Genomic DNA, 24687 nt, shown 5'->3' on the forward strand with positions numbered 1-24687 from the left:
TTCGGGGTACAAGCTCAACTTTGGGAAGAGTGAGCTGTTTGTGGCACACCCGGGGGACCAGGAAGGAAGGGGGGGGGGGGGGATTGGTGGGCTTCCATTGAAAAGGGCGGAGAGGAGCTTTAGGTACCTGGGGGTGCAGGTGGCCAGGAGCTGGGGGGCCCTGCATAAGCTTAACCTTACAAGACTGGTGGAGCAAATGGAGGAGGAGTTTAAGAGGTGGGACATGTTGCCGCTGTCTCTGGCGGGTAGGGTGCAGTCAGTCAAGATGACGGTGCTTCCAAGATTTCTGTTCCTGTTTCAGTGCCTCCCCATCCTTATCCCGAAGGCCTTTTTCAGACGGGTTAACAGGAGCATTACGGGGTTTGTGTGGGCACATGGGACCCCAAGGGTGTTCTTGGAGTGGGGCAGGGATAGGGGGGCTGGCGCTGCCTAACTTCTGTGGGTACTATTGGGCTGCCAGTGCAGCGATGGTGCGTAAGTGGGTGATGGAGGGGGAGGGGGCAGCATGGAAGAGGATGGAGATGGCGTCCTGTGTGGGCACGAGCCTGGAGGCGCTGGGGACGGCGCCACTGCCGTTCCCTCCAACGAGGTATACCATGAGTCCGGTGGTGGTGGCTACCCTCAAAATTTGGCGGCAATGTAGGCGGCACAGGGGGGAGGTGGGAGCCTCGATGGGATCCCCGATACGGGGGAACCACCGGTTTGTTCAGGGGAGAATTGATGGCGGATTCCTGAGTTGGCACAGGGCAGGTATCAGGAGGTTGGGGGAGCTGTTTATAGACGGGAAATTTGCGAGCCTGAGTGAGCTGGAGAGGAAGTTCGGGCTCCCCCCAGGGAACGCCTTTCGGTACATGCAGGTGAGGGTGTTTGTCAGGCGGCAGGGTTCCCTCTGCTGCCGCCGCGTGGGGTCCAGGACAGGGTGCTCTCGGGGGTGTGGGTTGGGGAGGGGAGGATCTCAGCGGCGTACCAAGTGATGCAGGAGATGGACGAGGCCTCTGTTGAGGAGTTGAAGAGTAAATGGGAGGAGGAGCTGGGTGAGGAGGGGATGTGGGCGGACGCCCTGGGGAGGATGAACTCATCCTCTTCTTGTGCGAGGCTTGGCCTCACACAGTTTAAGGTGCTGCACAGGGCTCACATGACCGGGACAAGGATGAGCCGGTTCTTTGGAAGTGAGGACAGGTGTATTAGGTGTTCTGGGAGCCCTGCAAATCATGCCCATATGTTCTGGGCATGTCCAGCATTGGGGGAATTTTGGAAGGGCGTGGCAGGGACGTTGTCGAAGGTGGTAGGATCCAGGGTCAATCCGGGCTGGGGGCTCGCCATATTTGGGGTTGCGGAGGAGCCGGGAGTGCAGGAAGCGAAAGAGGCAGGTGTTCTGGCTTTGCGTCCCTGGTAGCCGGCGGAGGATTCTTCTTCAGTGGAAGGACGCGAGGCCCCCAAGCGTGGAGGCCTGGGTCTACGACATGGCAGGATTTCTCAAGCTAGAGGTGAAATTTACCCCAAGGGAATCAGTGCAGGGGTTTTTCAGGAGGTGGCAGCCATTCCTGGACTTCCTGGCAGAACGATAGAAACAGGCAGGCAGCAGCAGCAACCGGGGGGGGGGACATTTTGTTCTTTTGTACTAAAGGGACGGGCATAGTTGTTCTGTGCCAATGTTGGGCATTAATTCATTTCCTCTTCTGTGCATGCGGGGGGGGGGGGGGGTTCTGTCCTGTCTATTGAAGCGACGGGCAGATGTTTTGGGGGAATGATGGGTGTTAGTTTATCTCCTCCGCTGGGTATACGGGGGGGGGGGGGGGGGGGGGGGGGATATTTTGTACTAAAGGGATGGGCATAGTTGTTCTGTGCCAATGTTGGGCATTAATTCATTTCCTCCTCTGTGCATGCTTGGGGGGGGGGGGGGGGGGGGGGGGGGGGGGTTCTGTCCTGTCTATCGAAGGGACGGGCAGATGTTTTGGGGGAATGATGGGTGTTAGTTTATCTCTTCCGCTGGGTATGCACGGGGGGAGACACTGTTCTTTCTGTTTTAAAAAAATGTCTTTTTGTTGTTGATATGCAAAAATTTGAATAAAAATTATTTTTTTTTAAAAAATGCTTAAGAACGGTTTAACTCCTAATAACGCCATTTTCTTTGATGTTAATGTGTTAATTCTGTGCTTAAATTAATGTTTTTTTTAAACATAAAAAATACGCATTGGTAAGAGTCAACTGATCAGTTTTACAAATTGTTTGGGATTCTTGTTCGGCATCCTAACAAATGTTTGGCGTCTGGGTCCAGTATCTGACACAGGAGGTAGCACCGCTTTACCCTACTGCCAATCTTGAAAGTGTCTGATATCGTTCCATTGCAACCGACAAAAACAGCTTGCTCTAATGAAAGACGAAATTATGCACAGAAGCCCAGGCGGGCAGACTACGAAGCTGTCTGCTAGCGTGATCGAAGGCCTTGGGGAGGTCTGTAAAGGCAATATAGGTTGTCTGCACTTTTGTGACATTTCACCTGCAACTGCTGCAATGAAAGAATCATATCAAATGTCAGCTTGGAGGCTACACAAACTGGATCAAGTGCTGTCAGGGTGTGCAATCTAGTCAGAGCAATGCCCTTCCCCACAATACTTAACCAGGAGATACCTCGGCAACTTTTACAGTCACTGCCGTTAACGTTTTGCTTGTAAAAGATTATATTATTGCACCACACGTCTTGAGGCACAAATCTTTCAGAGACTCAGTTCATGGAGATGTTGCAGCAGTAATGATTTTCACATGGCAAGTCATGAATTCCTGCGGCTTTATCACTGGCAAGATGGCCAATGGCCTTGAGCTCTACTATAGTGAGCTCTAACTTCAGTTCATCCATGACAGGAAAGTCTATAATGCTGCTGAGCTTCTTCAGTAACATCCTCTATTGCATAGATCTCTAGTAGCTGCACCCACCTTTCCATCAGCTAAGTTAATTGATGACCACCCCTGGCTTTGTCTGCAAGGGGGTGATTTGATTGCTGCTGCTGTTACTTCGGTGATTCCTTCATACATCCCTTGATTCAGTGGTCGATTGCATGCTGCTGCAGAGTTTCAACCACTTTTAACTGGTTCAGTGATGAGCAGTCTGATTAGGCTGGGTTCTTCAAGCTCTGACCGTATCCAGGTTTTCTTTGCCAGGGACTCGCTTGTAGTTCATGAGGGGTTTCGTCTTGGTTGCAGTAACAGTCTCCAATTCAAGTCCAATAAGATTCAAGCAATTCATATTTCCTCTTTTGAAAAATGAAAATCGTTTATTGTCACAAGTAGGTTTCAAATGAAGTTACTGTGAAACGCCCCTAGTCGCTACATTCCAGCGCCTGTTCGGGGAGGCTGTTATGGGAATGTTTCCAGTATGCAACAAGTGCAGTTATAGATGGTGTTGTGCACATGATCCCTCATTGACACCACTCTCTGGCATTGGTCATTGTTGTCCATTGGAGCCTGAACGAAGATGTTGAGGAACTCCTGGGTCCTTTCTGGGTCAGTGGTGCACATACTAATCAGAGGATGACATTTTTTCTTGAAGTGATATGGTTTCCTTCGCTGAGCCCTGACCTTGTTACACACCAAGAAGTGGTCAGTGTCACAGTCGGGGCTACAAGTAGTGAGGTCACTGTTGAAGGAGATATATCTGGGAGATCTAGCTGGTGCCACTAGTAGGGCATGATCTTGTGTGTCTCCAGGACACCTTGTGGTATGCCAGGGTTTGGATGTAGTTGTTAGCAGCAGAATAAATGGTAAAAACTCATCTTGCCAAATCCCTGGTGCCCTATGCACATTGGCCAAGCTGTGTAGTTGGCACCCGCCCTTGCATGGAGGTCTCCTAGAAGGTACAGTCCCTCAGTGCTGAGAATTAGATTAGCATGGGTCCGCAAAGTATCCAGTCACACGTCACCACCAGGAGGCATTACAAGTCAGTGATAGGAGAGGTTTTCAGACACTGCTCTATTTCCGTAATAGTTATTCTCTGAACCAGCGCCGAGTTGAAAGCAAGAGGTGACAAGCAGACTGGCCATTAAAGACCACCCAATATGTTAACACACTTGATGCATCACATCAACCAGAAACACATACAAATACAATGTTTTTAAGATGATATACTTGAACATTGCATAGAATCAGACAATAGGAAACATGACCAAAATGGCATATTAAGCAAGCATTGCAAACATGTACTTGGTCACTCAAAATACTACAGGCTTACAACACAATGGAATGCTAACTTGCAGTGGGATGATGGAAAACATTAAGAGGATTGTATTCCCACAATATTTTTCATGCAGTCACTTGGTAGTAGGGAACTTGAATAATGCTGAAGAGAAGACATGTTACCAAAACATTTTATTTTGTACTCAATCAGGACAAACAAAAATACCAAATGATCACAACTTATACCACAAGAGGAAAGCAAATCCACGATTGGCAGAGATGTTGCCATGAAGAAAACAATGGGGAACCATAGGCTCAAAAAAAAGGGGGCAAGGCTTGAACATATTCTTTTCCTTGGAGAGAATAGGCCCCTGCATAACAAAATGCCTGTTAGATGCAATTTCACAATTGGGCAGCACTTGCCAAGCAATCCCAAGTACACCAACAGTTACACTAACAAGAAATTTAACAGTCAGATTTTTAACCTGGCTCAGTTAAACTTGCTAGGAGACATTCATTCATTCATCTGCAAAATTTTGCGTTCCGGTCTTTTCGGAATTACCCAAGAGCTTGTAGCAACTATAGTTCTGTTGGTTTCTCTACGGCAATGCCTACCTAGAGTAGATTTGTCAACCAATCAGCACTCTTTTCTCCTGTAGTATAAAGTATTGTAACATTTTGAAATTTGGTGTTCTTGCGCTTGTCCTGATATGCGCAAGATAAAAGGTTTCAGCAGCATCTCCTCTCAGCAATATTTTTCACTATCATGGCTTGCATCTTTTTTTAAGTACATACCTCGTCTTAAACTATATTTTATAAGGTGTTCTATAATCCAGAAAAAAATGTACAGCTTTAATATACTGTACATGCAATTGAAATTTAGAGCTACAAGAGCATGCCTCGCCAATTGTTTTTTAAAATAAATTTAGAGTATCCAATTAATTTTTTCCCCAATTAAGGGGCAATTTAGCATGGTCAATCTACCTATCTTGCACATGTTTGGATTGTGGGGGTGAGACCCACACAGACACAGGGAGAATGTGCAAACTCCACATGGACATTGACCTGGGGCTGGGATTGAACCCGGGCCCTCAGCACCGTCAGAAGTCAATTGTTTAGCAGCATCTTCCTCAGACTTCTGAAATATGTATTTAAAAGAATATCTGTTCCCTATTCTACTCCCTTACACAATTGAAATCAAGAAATGACATCTACTCTCATCTTTCGCAAATGTCCACGGTGATTCTCTCAGCTATATGCTCCTTCTGGCACAATTTGAGAGACGGTAGAACTACTGACCTAATCGTACACCATATTATGGCTTTCACATTTCATCTTCTCTTTCTGTCTTACCCTCTCATTGTAATGAAAGTTTCAGGGTACAGTATACTATTTTTCTAAAGAAAACAAAAAATTGCGTAGGATATATACACAAAGAAGTCATTCATCCCAACTAGTCCATGCCAGTGTTTATGCGGCACTTGAGCATCTTCCAATCTTTCCTCATCTAAATCTACCATCGTAACCCTCTATTCCCTTTTCCTTTATATGCTAGTCTAGATCCCATTAAATGCATTTATACTATTTGCTTCAATTACTCAGAGGGAGTGAGCTCCACATCATCAGAACTCTTTGGGTAAAGACGTTTCTTCTGAATTCTCTGGCGACTATTGGCCCAGAATAATCTATTGATTTCAAACTGGGACAAATGCACCAGGCAATCCAACTCCTATATCACATTCACTAAAGTCCTAACCAGGCTGGTGCTTTAGCATTGGAATTGCCAGGTCCAATACAATAAAACTTCAGGATTCTAAGTCCATAACTTTAATAAATAAAGCTGTATGCAATTAATTTACCATTTTGCCTCTTAGTTGCTCCTGAATAACGAAAAAAGCAAAACAGAAAATGAGCACGAACACCACAACTGGTTTGGATGATTTTCTGGACTCGTCAACATTTTTAATATTCTAAATGGGCTAAACTGTCAATAAATCTAACAAAGTGAGCTTCCATTCAAAGAGGGGCTGGGAAGCCTTGGACAAGCAATTAAATTGTCTTCATATTATTTAAAAGAAAAACACAAGTATGTTTAAAATATGTTCTGGATAGTAAGCAAGCTATTAACCTCAAGCAAAATTGGAGAATGTATAAGCAGACTCCAAATAGTTAGCTGACTTGGGCTCAAGTGACACTTTAAAATGCCAATTCTGTTCAGGTGGGAGAAGGACGTCAAAGGAAACATGGCACTGTTGAAATGTGCTAATATGGAAGGTGGAAGGAGCAACTTGCATGTTTAGTAGAGGATATGCAGGGAAGGGGTTATACTTGAAAGTTTGTCAATCTGAACAGTGCTAATCTGCAATTTATAATAATTTTTATAGAACATAGAACAGTACAGCACAGAACAGGCCCTTCGGCCCTCGATGTTGTGCCTAGCAATGATCACCCTACTCAAACCCACGTATCCACCCTATAGCCGTAATCCAACAACACCCCCCTTAACCTTACTTTTTAGTACACTACGGGCAATTTAGCATGGCCAATCCACCTAACCCGCACATCTTTGGACTGTGGGAGGAAACCGGAGCACCCGGAGGAAACCCACGCACACACGGGGAGGACGTGCAGACTCCGCACAGATAGTGACCCAGCCGGGAATCGAACCTGGGACCCTGGAGCTGTGAAGCATTTATGCTAACCACCATGCTACCGTGCTGCCCAATTATTGTCACAAGTAGGCTTACATTAACACTGCAATGAAGTTACTATGAAAAGCCCTTTGGGGGACGGCGAAAGTTTAAGCCAAGTAAAATAGGAAGACACGACAGCCAATCTACAGAGCACCATGCCAGAATCAATGCAATGTCATTTTTTCACCCAAATGACGTGGGGTGAGGAGTAAATAAAGCTCCCCCAACCCTGTTCTTCTTTACGTAGCGCTATTACGGTCATTTATTTCTGCTTGGGAGGGAAGACAACCAGGGTCTCAATTTAATGTCTTATATAAAAGATAGGGAGCATAGAACATAGAACAGTACAGTACAGAACAGGCCCTTCGGCCCTCAATGTTGTGCCGAGCCATGATCACCCTACTCAAACCCACGTATCCACCCTATACCCGTAACCCAACAACCCCCCCCTTAACCTTACTTTTATTAGGACACTACGGGCAATTTAGCATGGCCAATCCACCTAACCTGCACATCTTTGGACTGTGGGAGGAAACCGGAGCACCCGGAGGAAACCCACGCACACAGGGGGAGGACGTGCAGACTCCACACAGACAGTGACCCAGCTGGGAATCGAACCTGGGACCCTGGAGCTGTGAAGCATTTATGCTAACCACCATGCTACCCTGCTGCCCTAGTCACCCATTAATGCATCACCCATGGGAGCAGTCACCCATTAATGCATGGAATTGTCAAGTCTAAATTATGTGCTCAAGTAACTGGAGCAAGTCTTGATTACAACACCCCCTGCACAAGTCAACAGCAATCAAACATCTCAAATACAATACCAAAATAAGTGCACCTTGGATTGCATATAATCTCGTCAACTCAGCATCAGCGTGCATCATGGCACTTTACTGTTTTTGAAGACAATCAGAACCAAATCTTTAGCTACCTCTATTTCTGCTTCCGAGTCCCCTAGCCACGAAAACTACTCAGGACAAAATCTGGTTGCAGCAATCACATTTAATGACGGTCATTTCAGGAGGTCATCTCCATGGTATGGATATCACTGTTATACTCTTACCTGTTCCAACATAGTTAACTCCTCTGATGAAATTACTTCTCCTCATGTGGTCACTTCATCTATGTTACAGTTCAAGCTGTAGCCCAATTTTCATCCATACCCTTTGGTTCATTATTTACATACAAGTCTGACCAAGCTGTATTTTTTCAAGTCAAATGGTTCATTCATGGAAGAGCAAGACCTCAAGATATCAGCAAATTTACATCCCTGCCCCCAAGTCTATCATCCTCTGTGACTCGTTGCTCAGGCCAAATACATCCATGCACAACCTCACAGTTCCTTTGGTCCAGTTCAGAACTTTAAATCAAACACGGTAACAACAATATTGTCCCATCTAACCCCCACTTAACAATTGCAACAATATAAACAGAAAATGCTGGAAATATCTATGGACTCAGTGTCTGAGGTTGGTAACATAAGCAACACAACAGTGATCAACAGTCTAGTTCTGCACTAAATAGTAACTTATCCAAAACAAAACTTCAAACACACCATTCAAAATACTGACTTTCATCTGCAAGTCCACCAAGGCCTTGACCTTGTCCCTCCTACATTTTGCATCAGGTTATGCACGAGTGTACAATCTCCATTCATAAGCCTCTCCTGCATTTCTTCTCTGCTCTAGCTCTGCTTGCAATCATTCAGCTCTCAAATATTCTGCACATATTAAGCTATAATAAGAAACATAGCTTTTGATATCCTGAAAGATGTGCTATTAGATAATTTGGACATTCCGAATTCTCCCTGTGTTACCGAATAGGCGCCAGAATGTGGCGACTAGGGGCTTTTCACAGTAACTTCATTGCAGTGTTAATGTAAGCCGACTTGTGACAATAAAGAATAATATTACAGTATTAATGAGTCCTTGCAATTATTCGGTTGTCTTATTCATATTGTGATGTTTCATTCAGGCAGGATCAAATTTTAAAGCAAAATATTAAATATTCTCAAATTATTACATCGTAAAATGCAATTACAATGTCTCAATACTGAAATCAAGATTTTGAACCGAAATAATTATTTCCTTAGAAAACAACATATTAACACACAATACGGTGGACCAGTGAGTCTTCCTTCATCTATAGTACATTCATCACCAGGCTTGTGAAATTTCATTACTTACATTAGGAAGGTGGTTAGATATAAGAACATGAAGACCAGGCCCACTGCACCAAACAATAATTACACACGGCACTAAGACACTGACTATTAAGATTAACAAATGCTGCATTAAATTAAACGAGCAACAGTAATTCAAATTAGCAAGAAAAAATAGAAAACTTGTCAATTTTCCCAAGGTGCCAACCTTGGCTCGGTAGTAGCACTCACTTCTGACTTTAAGCCACACTCCAGAGAGACAAACTAGGCTTAAATGCAGTGCTGAGAAAGTGTTCTGCTTTTTGTTGGAGGCCTTTTGAATGAAGATATTAATCAATGCTCTCCTTGAATGAAGATAGTAATCAATGCCCTGTTTGTCTTTCCTCGAGCCGAGACTTCTTGTGGTGCCCTGGTCAATACTTATTTCTTAGCAACATCATCAAAATATATCCAATGTTTTCATTACCTCATTGCTGTTTGCATAAGAAAATTGCAACTCACCTTTCGCAACCTCCAGAAGCTCCAAAGCACCTTAATGTCAATGAATTATTTTTGGAAGTACAGTCCACTCTCTGGGACAAAATAATGGCCAGATCACTTAGGTAGACAGCAGATTTCCTCACACTATAAACATGAACATGAAGGTTCTCCCTCCCTTCCAATTATATTAATTTTTTGGGACTATTTTACAACTTCTCCTCCCTCATCCTGAAATAACATTCCAATTCGAATCCAAATACTAACTCTACAACTACTTGCTTACAATGAAGTTCAGACAAATGTCCTTTGTAATGACTAAAGTACTTCATAATAAAAATCAAATTTAAAATCTATTACAATTCGTCTCGTCTATGCTAGCTGAGAAATATTGTATTTTTATACTCCATATTAAGAACATCTTATTCTCCACAACATAACTTGAGAAAGAGCAAAGATGTGGCAGTGCCAAATTGTAGACACACTGTCGTGCTTTGATGCCACTTCTTCACTAAATAAAACATAAAATTGTATAATCTTTTTATCAATAATTCAATAAATATATATATACACACACAAACATAAGGTGGGGGCAGTAATGGTTTATTGAACGCAGTGGCATCCACTAGGGGACAATTTCAAAAAAATCCTGAGTGCCTGCACATTGTGCCATTTTGAGCCATTAAATCTTTCCAAAACAAAAATCAGTGAACTTTTTCTCAATAGACAAACTTAAAACATATTTCCATTCTCTTCAACCATAGATGGCTTTTTGAATAAACTTTCAAAAATATCAGGCATCACTGCAATACAAATACTTGAACAGATGTTGATGAATTGAAAAGAAACAAATTCACGATCAAGAAAGCCAAATACGCTTTCATGGTTTAAAATCAAGGAAATATTACACGCTAAATTATGTCACAGGAATTCGCCATAGGCAGCACGATGGCAGTGGTTAGGAAGGTCGGTGCAGACTTGATGGACTGAATGGCTTTCTTCTACACCATAGGGATTCTATGAATTTGTAAAACATGTGAATATTTCATAAACAGCCAACATGCAAAATGTATAAAGTAAAATTGTAGATTTTGATCTTCTAAACTTGAATCACATTTGACCTACACAGCACGTGGGTGAGATATTGGTGCAGTAATGGGGACCATAGTCCCAGATGACCATAGGTTACTTTCCCCGGAGAACTGACTTGTGGGTGACCACACCTCAGCCAAGGTTGAGAAGGTGGACCTTCATGAATAACCTCAGCCGGTATGGGCATTGGTCTTGCTCTGCATCACAAACCTGCTGCCCAGTCAACTTTGCTAAATTCAGTGCCATCACAATGTTTCAACAGGTGCACATGTACAAGCATATTTTTGCTTCCATCGTGCATTGCCACCCATATGCAGAATTAACCATAGTATGCAACATTGAATCCTAAAGGAAATGAGTCAAAGTCTAAAAATTTCAAACGAAAAGCTAAGAACTGCACGCAATTTTTTTTTAATGTCCCCCGATCCACTATTCCTCCACCTGTGTTTTGAAAGTATCAAAATGCGCCCCCAGCACTTCCTTATTTCCGCACCAACTACACAGCGTGTCTTATGTACTTGCAGAGTAACCTGCACAGTTTAGAAGATGGCATGATGGGAAATCAGAAAAATGATGCGTCTGGCCAACCTATTCTAAATTCAGCAAAATACTTTATTCCCTTATACGTTCAAACTTTTCCCATCCCAAATTTAAAAACACCAATTCCAAAACATATTTTCCTCCTCTTTGAGAGTTCTGCCGTGGAAGAAATGGACTTCAGTCTATACATGACTTGTGAAATACATATCTTCAAAACTGAACAACTGATTCACAATTATATCATTCCTGATAAACCTGACTTCATGGTTCGCTGACATCCCTTATGGTCTTTTAACATCAATACTGTATTAAACATTTCCAAAAATGTACTTGAGAGCAAACATTAATGCCCTATTCAGTTTGCCAGTGAAAAGTTCTGAAAGAATGATTGGAAAAATGTTCATGGCCATTAGTTACAATTAACCTTTGTCCTTATGGCTTATAAATTCCATCAGCAGTCACTTCACATATTCAAGATCAAAAATCTAACTCCGAAGTCACCAATCTCTGTGTTTAACCATCTTGAACTGATCTAGCTGTAAGCTATTGTCTATGAAAGGCTCAAATGCACAACAAGTCCACAAAACCAGTCTGTCAACTTGTAAATAGTAGATAGAAATGCCCATGACATTTCTACTCCCTCCCCAGACACTCCACCCAGATGGATAAATGAAGTCAGAGACATCTAAGCATTAAAGCAAAAATCATGAAGTGTAAAATGTTAATGGCATCTTGATGCAAAATGATTTGATTACTTTAATCATTTAAAACATTTGTGTTCAACTTAAACATTTAAGAATTTATAACGTTTCCAGACCGAGTAGCATTATAAACGTTTCAATACATCTAGCGGAGCAATTCTGTAGTTTTGAGCAGGAAAATGTTTGAAGATTCCTCGCCCTGGCAAATGTTGAAGGAACAGCCCTTAACATTTGTGACAATTCTGAATATGTCCAGTGGCTAAATGACCAGAAAGCATATTTAAAATTAACAATCCAATGAAATGTACAAGCTGTTGAGATTGTGGAGATTCTACACAGATCTGTTTTTACAGGAGGAACTAAATTATTCATAACAGAACCACTCTATGGAAAGAAATCCAAATATGGCTTCATGCAATTCCAAAACAATGGAAGTGTCCCCATATTGTGGTTCAAAATGTTACATTTGCAAGATGCATATCACACAACTTTAAGTTATAAACATAGAATTTACAGTGCAGGAGGCTATTCGGCCCATCGAGTCTGCACCGACCCTTGGAAACACCCCACACCTCCTCCCTATCCTGTAACCCAGTAACCGCACCTAAACTTTTTGGACACTAAGGGCAATTTAGCATGGACAATACACCTAACCTGGACATTTTTGGAATGTGGGAGGAAACCGGAGTACCCGGAGGAAACCCACGCAGACATGGGGAGAACGTGTAGACTCCACTGTGCTACCGTGTTGTAATACAATCAAAACTGTGGACAAATGGATGACTACACCTCCACAAAAATACTAAAGGCAGCAATTCCAAAATTAAGTCATGCAAATTGGGATGATTCCAAATTTCAAGAAAAGTTAGCTAGTACTTTCACCAAGATATCTAATTTTTCTGTTTATCAAACAAATGTTAAAAAACTATACATTAGCCCAACTATCATCCTCAACCCCATAATGAGCAGAGCATTATATTCATTTCTCTAAATATTTTGGCATTAATTTTGGAAACTGTACCAGCACAATTTAAACAAATCCGTTTCTAATAGTTGTCCTGTGTTAATTATGGCAGATTCCTCAACAGAAACGTGAACTTTAACGTTTATTGTGTGACAGACATCTTTCACATGTAACATTTTGAACCGAAGTATGTAGGCACCTCATGGTTCTATTATGGATCATTTAGCTCTCCCTGTAAAAACAGATCTGTATGGAATTGCCACATCTTAAGTAATAACAGCTCCTCTAGTATCCAGATTTCTAAACTTTGGGTGCTTGTAAAAATATATATAAAAGCATTAAGTAATGGAACAAAACTCCAAATAAAATTACCTTACATTTACAGAAGTATTTCCCAATGCAACGTTATGCCCAATTGTCTTGATTTTTAAACAGCTAATATAACAGATGAATTAAAGTACAGTCGCCATAGTCCCAGATGACCATAGGCTGCTTTCCCCTTTTGAGGGGGAAAGCTGACCGGTGGTGATTTGACCCGAGGAACACCACGAGGGGCAAGGTTGAGAAGGCATGAATAATTTAGATTGGTTATTTCAGCACATTAAAAGCAATATTTTTTTTATCCTATACCCCAAATAAAGTCATCTAATCATCGGTTTATTTGACCAACATGCATGTTTGATGAACAACTAGTTTGGTTTCAGTTTTTATTCAGAGCCCCATTTCAGGTTGTTAATGTATTGAAAACTAAAGAAAGTCTGCTGGGGGGGGGGGGGGGGGGGGGGGGGGGCAATGACTGACCAGATTACCTTACACCTGGTTAGACATGTCTCAATGGCAGTACGTTTACCTGTGTCACAAAGTCTCCAGAAACTTGAGCGTACCACCTCAACTGACAATTAAGTGCAGAAACAAAGAGTGCAGACTATTGACGATGCATTATTTTAAGTTCTGATTACCCACCTCATAATATGCACAGTATCTTTTATGGCCTCAGGATTCCCCAAAGTCAATTCAGCTATTTTGAGTGATGTTAACCAAGGATAAATATTGGCCAGAATGCTGGGAGAAATCCCCAGCCCTCCATGAATAATGCCTTGAAATTCTTTATGTTTACCTTAAGAGGTCATGTAGAATTCGGATTTGAGGTTTAATCTGAAAGATCTGGCACGCCCTTAATACAGCATTGAAATGCCACCATGAATTATAAATTCTAGATTTTAAATCCACAACCGTCAGATTTAAATGCAAGAGAGGAATCACAAAGATGAGTATAAAAGATCCTATGGACTGGTCAAAACCAAAGAGTGTTTTCCCTGGCCCCTGGACAATATCGATCAAACAAAATCAGTGAAATGCTTCTATTTATACCATCTTGTATACGATTTGTTTACCGTGCCTTGAAACTGGAAGGCGCTGGCAAAATATAATTTAATTCCATCACATATACTAATTTTGAATATAACTTATTTCAGAAGCGAAGCACAAATAAACATTTACGAAGAAGCTAAAAAAAAAACCTCAAGATCTATGACCGCCAAATTTAACACCTAAGTCCAAGTGAGACTATACCATTTAGTTAAAAAGTGAACTGAAGGATGCAGTCGGGGAAGGTGGCAGGGCCGGATGGGTTTCCGGTGGAATATTATAAAATATTCAAGGATAAGCTGGCACCCCTGATGTTGGGGATGTTTGAAGAGGCGATAGGGAAGGGGGTGTTGCCACAAACCTTGGGGCAGGCATCGATTTCACTGTTACTAAAAAAAGATAAGGATCCGACGGAGTGTAGGTCGTTTAGGCCCATATCACTTCTGAACGTGGACTCAAAAGTATTGGCGAAGTTACTGGCGGGTAGGCTGGAGGAGTGTCTCCCGAAGGTGATAGATGAGGATCAGACGGGGTTGGTGAGAGGGAGGCAGCTTTTTTCGAACATTAGGAGGGTTTTGAATGTCGTTATGGCACTGGTGGAAGGGAAAGAAACAGAGGTGGTTGTGGCATTGGACGCCGAGAAGGCGTTTGACTGGGTAGAAAGGGGGTACTTGGCAGGTCTGGAACGGTTTGGGATTGGACCAAGATTTGTGAACTGGGTAAAGCGATTATGTAAGGAGCCGAAGGCAAGTGTCCGCACAAACAACATCAGCTCGAGATACTTTTCTCTCCACTGTGGAACTTTTCTCTCCACCGTGGGACAAGACAGGGATGTCCCATGTCCCCCACTGCTGTTTGCACTTGCGATTGAGCCATTGGCCATCACATTAAGAAGTTCGGGAGCATGGAAAGGAATAGAGCATAGGGTGTCCTTATATGCCGACGACTTGCTGCTGTATGTCCGAACAGAGTGCGTCAACAGGGGGGATATTGGAGCTACTGCAAGTATTTAGGTCTTCCTCGGGGTACAAGCTGAACCTGGACAAGAGTGAGTATTTTGTGGTGTCTCGGCCGTGGGTGGGGCTGCCATTCCGTAGGCCGGGACTCACTTTAGGTATCTGGGGGTGCAGGTTTCCCCAGGAGTGGGGAAGGCTTTGCAGGTAATATCACTAGTTTGGTGGGGAGAATGAAAGCCAATCTGGCACGGTGGGATGGTCTCTCACTGTCACTGGCGTCGGGTGCAGGCGGTTAAAATGAATGTGCTGCCTTGATTTCTGTTTATTTTTCAATGCCTACCGATTTTCCTGCCAAATGCTTTTTTCAGGGAGATTGAGGGAAGGATTACCTCGTTCATATGGGGAAGGAAGGTGGCCAGAGTGAGAAAGGTACTGCTACAGAGGGGAAGGAAGGCAGGGGGTTTGGGTCTCCCGAACCTGATATACGACTACTGGGTGGCGAATGTGGGGAAGGCGCGGGGCTGGTCAGAGGCGTTGATTCCCAGTGGGTCAGAATGGAGGAGAGTTTGTGCAGGGGTTCGGGACTGAAAGCACTAGCAACAGCGCCATTCCCGATAGCTCCGGGAAATACTCGGGGAGTCCGGAAAAAATAGTTTCATTGAAAATCTGGAGGCAGTTTCGCCAACACTTTGGGTTGGCGGCAGGGTCAAGGGAAATGCCGATTCGGGGGAACCACAGATTTGAGCCAGGGAGGTGCAATGGAAGTTTTCAGAAATGGGAAGAGATGAGGATTAAGACGCTAAAAGATTTGTTTCTTAGGAGTCAGTTTGCAGGATTGAGGGAGCTGGAAGCGAAGTATGGGCTGGAGCAGGGAGAAATATGTTTAGATACATGCAGATTCGAGATTTTGCCAGGAAGGAGATACAGAGCTTCCTGGAGGTACCGGCCTCCACATTGCTGGAGGAGGTGCTGACAAGGGGATTGGAGAGGGGGTTAGTGTCAGCGGTGTATGGAGCTATTTTGGAAGAGGATAAGGCACCACTGAAAGGGATCAAAGCAAAGTGGGAGGAAGTGTTGGGAGAGGATATGGAGGAGGGGTTCTGGTGTGAGGTGCTCCGGAGAGTAAATGCCTCCACCTCATGTGCGAGGTTGGGGCTGATACAGCTGAAGGTGGTATACAGAGCAGACCTCACGAGGGCGAGGATGAGCCAATTCTTTGAAGGAGTAGACGGGTGCGGAGGCAGATATCGCAGCCTTCGCCTCGTTGATCGCCCGAAGGCGGATCCTGCTGGGATGGAGAGCAGCCTCTCCACCTTGTGCCCTGGCATGGCGGGGGGGACCTGTTGGAATACTTGACCCGTGAGGTTAAGTTTGAACTGAGGGGAAAGACGGAGGGGTTCTACAAGTCATGGGCATTATTCATTATGCACTTTCAAGAACTGGATAACATTGAACATTAGTTTTTTTTTGGGGGGGGGGGGAGGAGGGGGGGGGGGGCGGCGCCTATGTGCATTAAGGGAGACTATGGCTAATCCCGGATTCCTTTTTGTCATTTGTTTCTGTAAACATGCGGGCTGATGTTTGGGGGTTGATGGGAGAATGGGATCGTTGTTATTGTTATAGGGATTGACATATTGTTTACTGTTGGTGGGAGAAAATGTGAAACAGGAGAATAAAAATATATATATTTTTTTTTTAAAGTGAACTGGATAAGTATTTGGAAAGAACAATTATAAAATGCAAGAAGAGCAATGACCTCACAATGATTTTCACAGTAACTTCATTGCAGTGTTAATGAACGCCTACTTTGGACAATAAAGATTATTATGACCTAGGCCTTTGAATACCGGGCACACCAATTTCAAAATTTAAGTATGCATTGCAAACTGAGGGGATAGTGTAGAACTTCAAAAAGCACATGGACAAATTGGTGGAACAGACAGACAAGTGGCAGATGAAGTCAATCAACGAGCAGATGATTCAATTTGGTAGGAAGAACATGGAGACAATACAAAATAAAAACTCGAAAGGAGACTCAGCAGTTGAAGAACTGGGATATGATGCATGAGCAGAGGAACTTGGGTATGTGTGTAGAAATCGCTGAAGATGGGCGGCACATGACAGTGGTTAGCACTGCAGCCTACAGCACTGAGGACCCGGGTTTGAATCCCGGCCCTAGGTTACTGTCCGTGCAGTTTGCACATTTCTCCCTTGACTGCGTGGGTTTCACCCCCACAGCCCAAAGATGTATAGGTTAGGTGGATTGGCCACACTAAATTGCCCCTTAATTGGAAAAAAATAATTGGGTACTCTAAATTTGTTTAAAAAAGAAATCACCGAAGATGGCAGGACTGCCGAGAGTGGTTAATTAAGCAGACAGTATCCTAGACTTTATTAATACGGGCATACTGCCTTGGAAAGGGCAGAGAAAAAAAGTTCTCTTTGTAGGTCAGTATAGACCTGATGGGCCGAATATCCTCCTTCCACACTGTAGGGATTCTATGATCAGGAGGTGCCTGGACAGAGTTGATCGGAAAACCTGTTTCCACTCATGGAAGGACTGAGAATGAAAGGGCACAGATTTAAAGGAATTGACAAAAGAAGCTACAATACGAGAAATCTTTTTTCAGTGAGTTCAGGTCTGGAATGCATTGAGGCATTCAAAGAGAATTAAGGCTATTTTCTGAAAAGCAAGAATATGCAGTTATTGGGGGTGCGTGGCCCACAGTAATTGATCACAGAGCCAGTGCAAGAATGAACCAAATAGCCTCCATCTGCATTAATAAAATTATGAAACAGAATTTGTCAGCCACAATTGACATCTCTCATGGGCAACAGGTTGCAATGCTTTTATTTTTGCTGTAATTCAAAGATTTATATATAATCCATATTTTTATTAGACTGATGCACATCCAGCATATTTATTTCAGCGTCAGTAAATGTTTAGATTATATCCATTCGAACAGTGAAGAAACAACAATGATGAACGCAACATAATGAATGCCTCTGATTTATATTAATGCCCCAAGTTCCAGAAATATGTTACATTTTAGACACCATCATATATTCATATAAACTATATTGCACAGAATTCAATCTCACATCTTTGCTGACAGCTTGGTGTTCTTTTAAAAATGTAAACTACGATGATTGGATCTTAGATACTACAACATTTTGCACCTCAGCAGCTTCATCTCCAACTGTTCGGACAGCGTTCTAACTTGTACAGAGATTGTCCAAGCACACCAAAACAGTAGGCATTCAACCTCTAGCATTCTAACAAGTTACACTTTATCGCTTGAAAATAAATGTTGTATGTCACACGAAAAGCTGTCATTCATAACCTTCGACTGAAGGCCCACGTGAAAAGATGTGAAACAGGGTAAACATTAACCGTTTCTGCACACACTTAACTGTAGCAGATTGCCAATGCAGAATTCTCCCTTCAGGCCCACACTCGATACTGTACAAGTCATGAAAAACTTGCGTACGTGTTGAGATTTTAAAAAAGTGATGTTGCCACAATCAGTGTGGTACCGCTTTGCAACAGAGCCCTTATGCACCAATGCGAAAAGAAAACGCCCCCCGAACAACACACGAGAAAACTGTTCCGAGTGGAAAGCAACACACACACAAAAACTTGTCTGCTGTTGTGTTTGCTGTCCATTCCCCCACCTCCCCTCCCCCACATTGCCGCTCTCTAGCGCCACCCCGCCGCTGGAGCGGCTGGAGCTGAGCTCGGGGCCCAACCCAGAGACTGAGACAGAGAAACACAACAAAATGGCCGGCTCGCCAGTCACGTGACCTTTTGTGCTCCAAGGGGGTGAAAAATATTTTCCTTCACAAAATTAAACGCCCGGTTTCCTCCTTCCTCCCCCGCCGAGGAAGTCGACGGTCTTCAACGCCGTCGGGTTTTTTTTTTCTCCACCGAAAAATAAAAGGAAAAACAACAACTGCAGCATCGGCGGGCCGTCGCCCGAGCGGAGGGATAAAGTGTGGGTGGTTCCGGGGGCCCCCGTCTCTCCGAAGGTTGCGTTTCCGCGGCCCGGCCCCATGTTTGGGAGGAAGCGAGCTGCAGCCGTGTAATGGCGTCCGCGCAACCTGCGCACACGGGAACATCGCCCCCACTCCCCCTCGCCCACCCGCCCCAAAATACAACACACGGTCTTTTTTGAAAAAAATGTTCAAAACACATACAAACACAATCAATCCACCACACCCCCCCCCCCCCCCCCCCCCCAAATCCCGTGCACCTACCGATTCCTCCTCCTTCTCCATCCCCGTGGGCATCTGGGGCACCGCTCGGTTGATGGAGGCATATTCGTGCAGATCCGGCAAATCCTCGCACCGATACACGGGCAGAGGTTTCGATGCATCGAGCGCCCTTGCCCGAAACGACAGTTTGCTCATTATTCTCGACTCTCCCCTCGGTTTGTATGTGCGTGTTCGCGGCGGATTACAAACCCAAACACCACCGCGGGAGCAGAGAGAGATAGGAGGGGAGAGGATTGGATTTGAAAGGAAATATATAAATATATATATATATAATGCGCTTTTTTTTTTCTTAGTCGTCGATGAAATGTTGACGCCTACACCCGGTAAAACCTACACGGAGCCGCCCGGAACCTATCATGGATGAGAGACTGGAGATCCTAGTTCCATTCCGTGAAGAGAAAGCGGGGGTTGGAAGCGGAAGAAAGGCGGTTTTTCCCCCGGTCCGTTTAGGTTCCTTTTGTCGGCTTCAATACGCCATGGCCAACATGGCGGTCATTAAAGTCCAGCCATCCCACAATGCACAGCAACAGGGACGAGGCTCGGCCCGGCTGCGCGCGCAGCGCACTCCCCCCTCGCCAAGCCAGACGGCCGGCCGGCGGTCGGTTGGCAGGGAGGGTATTTCTCGCCGCTCCGCTCGGCACCCCCACCAACGGCTCGCCAAACAGCTCCCGCTACAGATTTCCGTCTGGCCGTAATCAACCGCCCTGCCGTCGGCCGCACCGTGCAAATGTTCTCATTCCCACCACCATTACGACGAAGCCCCCCCCCCCCCCCCCCTTTTCAAATACTTCCACACCGCTTTGTCCCCTTGCAAAAAGATGGGCTCCACAGGTTTCTTTTTTTTTTAAACTCCACTTTAAATCAGAGTCTGCGATTTTGGCTCCCTTTAAAATAAATCAATCATCATGACGATCGACCGTATTTCTTTTAGTTCCCCTTCCACTTTTGCCCGTTTCTGATCGCTTCCTAATTCAACTACGCCACAACATGGATGCCCTCAGTCACAGCAACTTTCCAAGAAGCTGTTGGAAACGGCGCCCTCTACAACAATCAGAAGTGTCAGCGCTTGGTGTATTTTTTTTAAATGCTCTGTTGGGAAAAGGGGAAGTGTCACATGTCTCATACAATAACTACAGTTGAAAACTCAATGGGCAGGTTGTAATCTGTCATAGGGCATTGCGCAACTCGGAGTAAACAATTACAAAGCTTCCTGCAAGGCTCGCCTGTTATTTGTGCTGCCAGCATTTTTTTTTCCTTAATACAAAGATCATCACTCGAATCCGAAAAAATATTCAAGGAAAAATCTGAGAACGTAACTATAAATGAGTACATTTCAAAATCTATCATAAAAACTTGAATTCGTCTTGCATCCAAACACAAAATTGACAATTCCTTGCATGTTAGTAGAAATTAAATGTTATTTTTTGCAATATAATTTCCAAGCCTATCCATAACTAAAGAACGGAATAAACATTTCTAATGCTATATTTATTACACAATGTACTATTTTGCAGATTTACATTTGAATAAACCAAAACGGCTACTCTAATATACCATAATTAATTCGAATTGCATACCAGTCAACCTGATATGGACAGACCAATGCAACAATTTTTTTGAGAAAGGGAAGTGTTTATATTTTGGTAGATCACTAATGGATCTTATAAATAAAAGACTTGGCAAGGCAATTGACAGGAGCCATGATTTGTTGGTGAAAAATGACAAATTATTCTAACTAAGTTTTGTACTTTACAGAACAGAAGGCCATTCGGCCCATTGAGTCTGCACTGGCCCCTGGAAAGAGTACTCTTCTTAAACCCATGCCTCCACCTTGTACCCGTAACCCAGTAATCCCATCTAACCTTTTGGACGCCGAGGGCAATTTCGCATGGCCAATCCACCTAACCTGCATATCTTTGGACTGTGGGAAGAAACCAGAGCACCCGGACGAAACCCACGCAGACACAGGGAGAAAGTGCAAACTCCGCAGTCAACTGAGGCTGGAATTGAATCGGGTCCATGGAGCTGTGAGGCATCAGTGCCACCCATGTAGTTCTACGCCACATACACTCTGCATCCTCTATGTCTGTGCTCCATATATCATCTTGATTACTTGTGGGTTTTTTAATTTAGAGTACCCAATTCATTTTTTCCAATTAAGGTGCAATTGAGCATAGCCAATCCACCTACTTTGCAATCTTTGGGTTCTGGGGGCTAAACCCACACAAACACGGGGAGAATGTGCAAACTCCACGGGGAGAATGTGCAAACTCCACACGGACAGTGACCCAGAGCCAGGATCCAAACTGGGATCTCAGCGCCGTGAGACAGCAGTGCTAACCACTGCGCCACTGTGCTGCCCTCGATTACTTGTGTTTTGATCTTATATACCTACTTTACATCTAACAATTAAAAATCTAGAATCCAAAATTGAACATCGCAAAGGCATTATCAGATGAGGTTAGAACATAGAACATACCGTGCAGAAGGCGGCCATTCGGCCCATCGAGTCTGCACTGACCCACTTAAGCCCTCACTTCCTCCCTATTCCCGTAACCCAATAACCCCTCCTAACCTTTTTGGTCACTAAGGGCAATTTATCATGGCCAATCCACCGAACCTACATGTCTTTGGACTGTGGGAGGAAACCGGAGCACCCGGAGGAAACCCACGCAGACACGGGGAGAATGTGCAGACTCCGCACAGACAGTGACCCAGCCGGGAATCGAACCTGGGACCCTGGCGCTTTGAAGCCACAGTGCTACTGTGCTGCCCTTCATACACAATATACCAAATATTTAAGTTCCATTTGCTCCAATGTTTTATATACAAGCTAATCCTATTTCAGCAGTGTCTGTTGTCAAGTAACTATTCCGTAATAGGTTATACTTCGTAAATAGTGAAACTATATTTTGCAATGAGTTGGAGCTGCCAATGTCCTTAACATATAAATATAGAAAACAGCATTTTACAGGGTGGCATGTGGCGCAGTGTTAACACTGGGATTGCAGCGCTGAGGACCCGGGTTCAAATCCCAGCCCTGGGTCACTATCATTCTAGAGTTTGCACATTCTCCCCATGTCTGCGGGGGTTTCACCCCCACAACCCAAAGATGTGCTGGTTAGATGGATTGGCCATGCTAAATTTCAATTGGAAAACAAATAATAATTGGGTACTCTAAATTTATTTAAAAAAAACAGCATTTTACTAGCATTCCATTGGTTGTGATAAACCAAGTGATTCATAATTTACTGCATGAGCAGCCTACACTGAAATCAGCAGCAAAGTGATTAAAGGGATCAACAGCGCTATCTAGCAGCACTTACTTTCCAATAATATGTTAATCAATACAGACTTGTCTCAGAATCTCATTACAGCCTTCATTTAAGCATGGCCAAGAGGTGAATTACAGAGGTGAGGTGAGTGTTGACATCAAGGCAACATTGGCTGAAGTGTGGCACCCAATAGCCCTGATAAAATTGAAGTCAATAGGAAACAAGGGGAAAATGATTAAATGGCTGGGGTCACACTTAGCAATTATAACCATCTTCCTTTTGAGCCGAGGTCCATTATCTCAGACCCAGGATATCGCTGTACTGTCACATCAGTCAGTCATTCGGCTGTCCGAACGAGCAATTCACAGAGTGATGCTTTCCCCACCTTCTCTTCATAATTATACACAGTCCTCCTTTTCAGAAATAATCCAATTTCCTCTTGAATGCCTTGATTGACCCTATCTCCACTACACTCTCAGGCAGCGATTGCAGATCTTAACTACACTCTGTACAAAAAGTTTCTCCTCAAGTCTCCATTTCTTCTTTTGCCAATTACCTCAAATCTGTGCCCTCTCGTTCTCGATGCTTCCATCAATGAGAAGAATTTTTCCCCACCCACTCTTGTCAGACGTTTCATGATTTCTAATGCCTCTTATCAAATCTCTTTAGCTTCTCTTCACCAATGACAACAGTCCCAACTTCTCATATATATATTAAGCAGTTATTTTATAAAGACTTTTCTTGTGCTTTTTCAAAATGGACAATGGCTGAGCAGTCAAAATGATTCAGCCAGTCACCTGATGCCTTGCAACAGTTTCACAGTAACAATGATCATGAAGATGGTGAATCTTCTCTAGCTGTGTTCAAACAAAGGCAAGCCTCTGTTTACCTTAAGTGCAGACAGTGACACTTTGTCGATAAATTCAGCACACAATTTGCAAACTAGACACCTCTAACAGGAAATGAGATGAAGGATCAATGAATCCATGGTGGGTGCTCTACATTGAAGGTAGAATGTTGGCCAGGGCTGTGTGCCAAACTCCCTTGCTCTACTTTGAAGATATGGAGATGTTGGCCTTGGACTGGGGTGAGCACAATAAGAAGTCTTTCAACTTCAGGTTAAGGTCCAACAGGTTTGTTTCAAACACTAGCTTTCGGAGCACTGCTCCTTCCTCAGGTGAATGAAGCGGCAGATTCCAGAAACATATGTATAGACAAAGTCAAGGATGCAAGACGATACTTTGAATGTGAGCATTTTCAGGTAATTAAGTCTTTACAGATCCAGAGAGAGGGGTAACCCCAGGTTAAAGAGACGTGAATTTCCCAATAACAGATGTTAAACTAACTGGTCTATTTAATACCTCATCTGAAAGGAGACACCTACAACAATGCAGTACTCTCTCTTTACTGCACCAATTGTGAGTTTCTGTTAAAGTCCTGGATAAAATTACATCACAATATATCACTGAATGTTTTTAGTATGGAGTCAGCAATCTATGGCATGTTTTACTAGCATTTTAAGAACATGAAACTTTAAATGCTAAATGGACCATCAAGCATTTCCAGTCATTTTATATGACTAAATGCTTAGAACGGGCTCCAAACATTATTGAAGTCCACGTCACTCACAACCATCATAATGTTTCATTTTGAAGAATTGAGTGGACTTACTAACTGAATCATGAATTCATGTGAATAATGGTGGGGCCAGCATAACTAGGGCTGTGTGGTTGGCGGCGCAGCCGGGGGGGGGGGGTGGAAATTTGACAGTAGGACAAATTTAAAAGCTTTGTATCTAAATGCCTGAAGCATTCAGTACAAAATTAACGAGTTAACAGCGCAAGTAGAGACAACAGGGTATGATTTGTCGGTGATTACTGAGACATGATTACAAGGAGACCAGGTCTGGGAATTGAATATCCACGGGTACTCAGTATTTCAGAAAGATAGACTGAAAGGAAAAGGAGGTGGTGCAGTTTGTGAAGAATGTAAGAAGTCTTACAACACCAGGT

General features: G+C 43.7%; 1 protein-coding gene across 5 annotated transcripts in view; it reads right to left on the reverse strand.

Annotated features, from left to right (window-relative positions):
• Positions 1-24687, reverse strand: part of LOC119966493 (enhancer of polycomb homolog 1-like) — a 282112-nt gene that overhangs the window by 179403 nt on the left and 78022 nt on the right. The window contains exon 1 of one of the 5 annotated variants that reach the window (XR_005460782.1): positions 19383-19935. The exons of 2 other annotated variants lie outside the window; for them this stretch is intronic. Coding sequence is in view for 1 of the 3 variants with exons in the window: in XM_038798269.1 (XP_038654197.1) it covers positions 19383-19535 (153 nt within the window). In the remaining 2 variants the exon portion in view is untranslated. Of the gene's footprint in view, positions 1-18539; positions 18560-19382; positions 19936-24687 lie in introns of those variants that run through there. 2 more of the 5 variants (XM_038798269.1, XM_038798272.1) reach the window with 2 other exon arrangements.

The sequence above is a fragment of the Scyliorhinus canicula genome, chromosome 5 (genome assembly GCF_902713615.1).
Source record: "Scyliorhinus canicula chromosome 5, sScyCan1.1, whole genome shotgun sequence".
Lineage (NCBI taxonomy): Eukaryota > Metazoa > Chordata > Chondrichthyes > Carcharhiniformes > Scyliorhinidae > Scyliorhinus > Scyliorhinus canicula.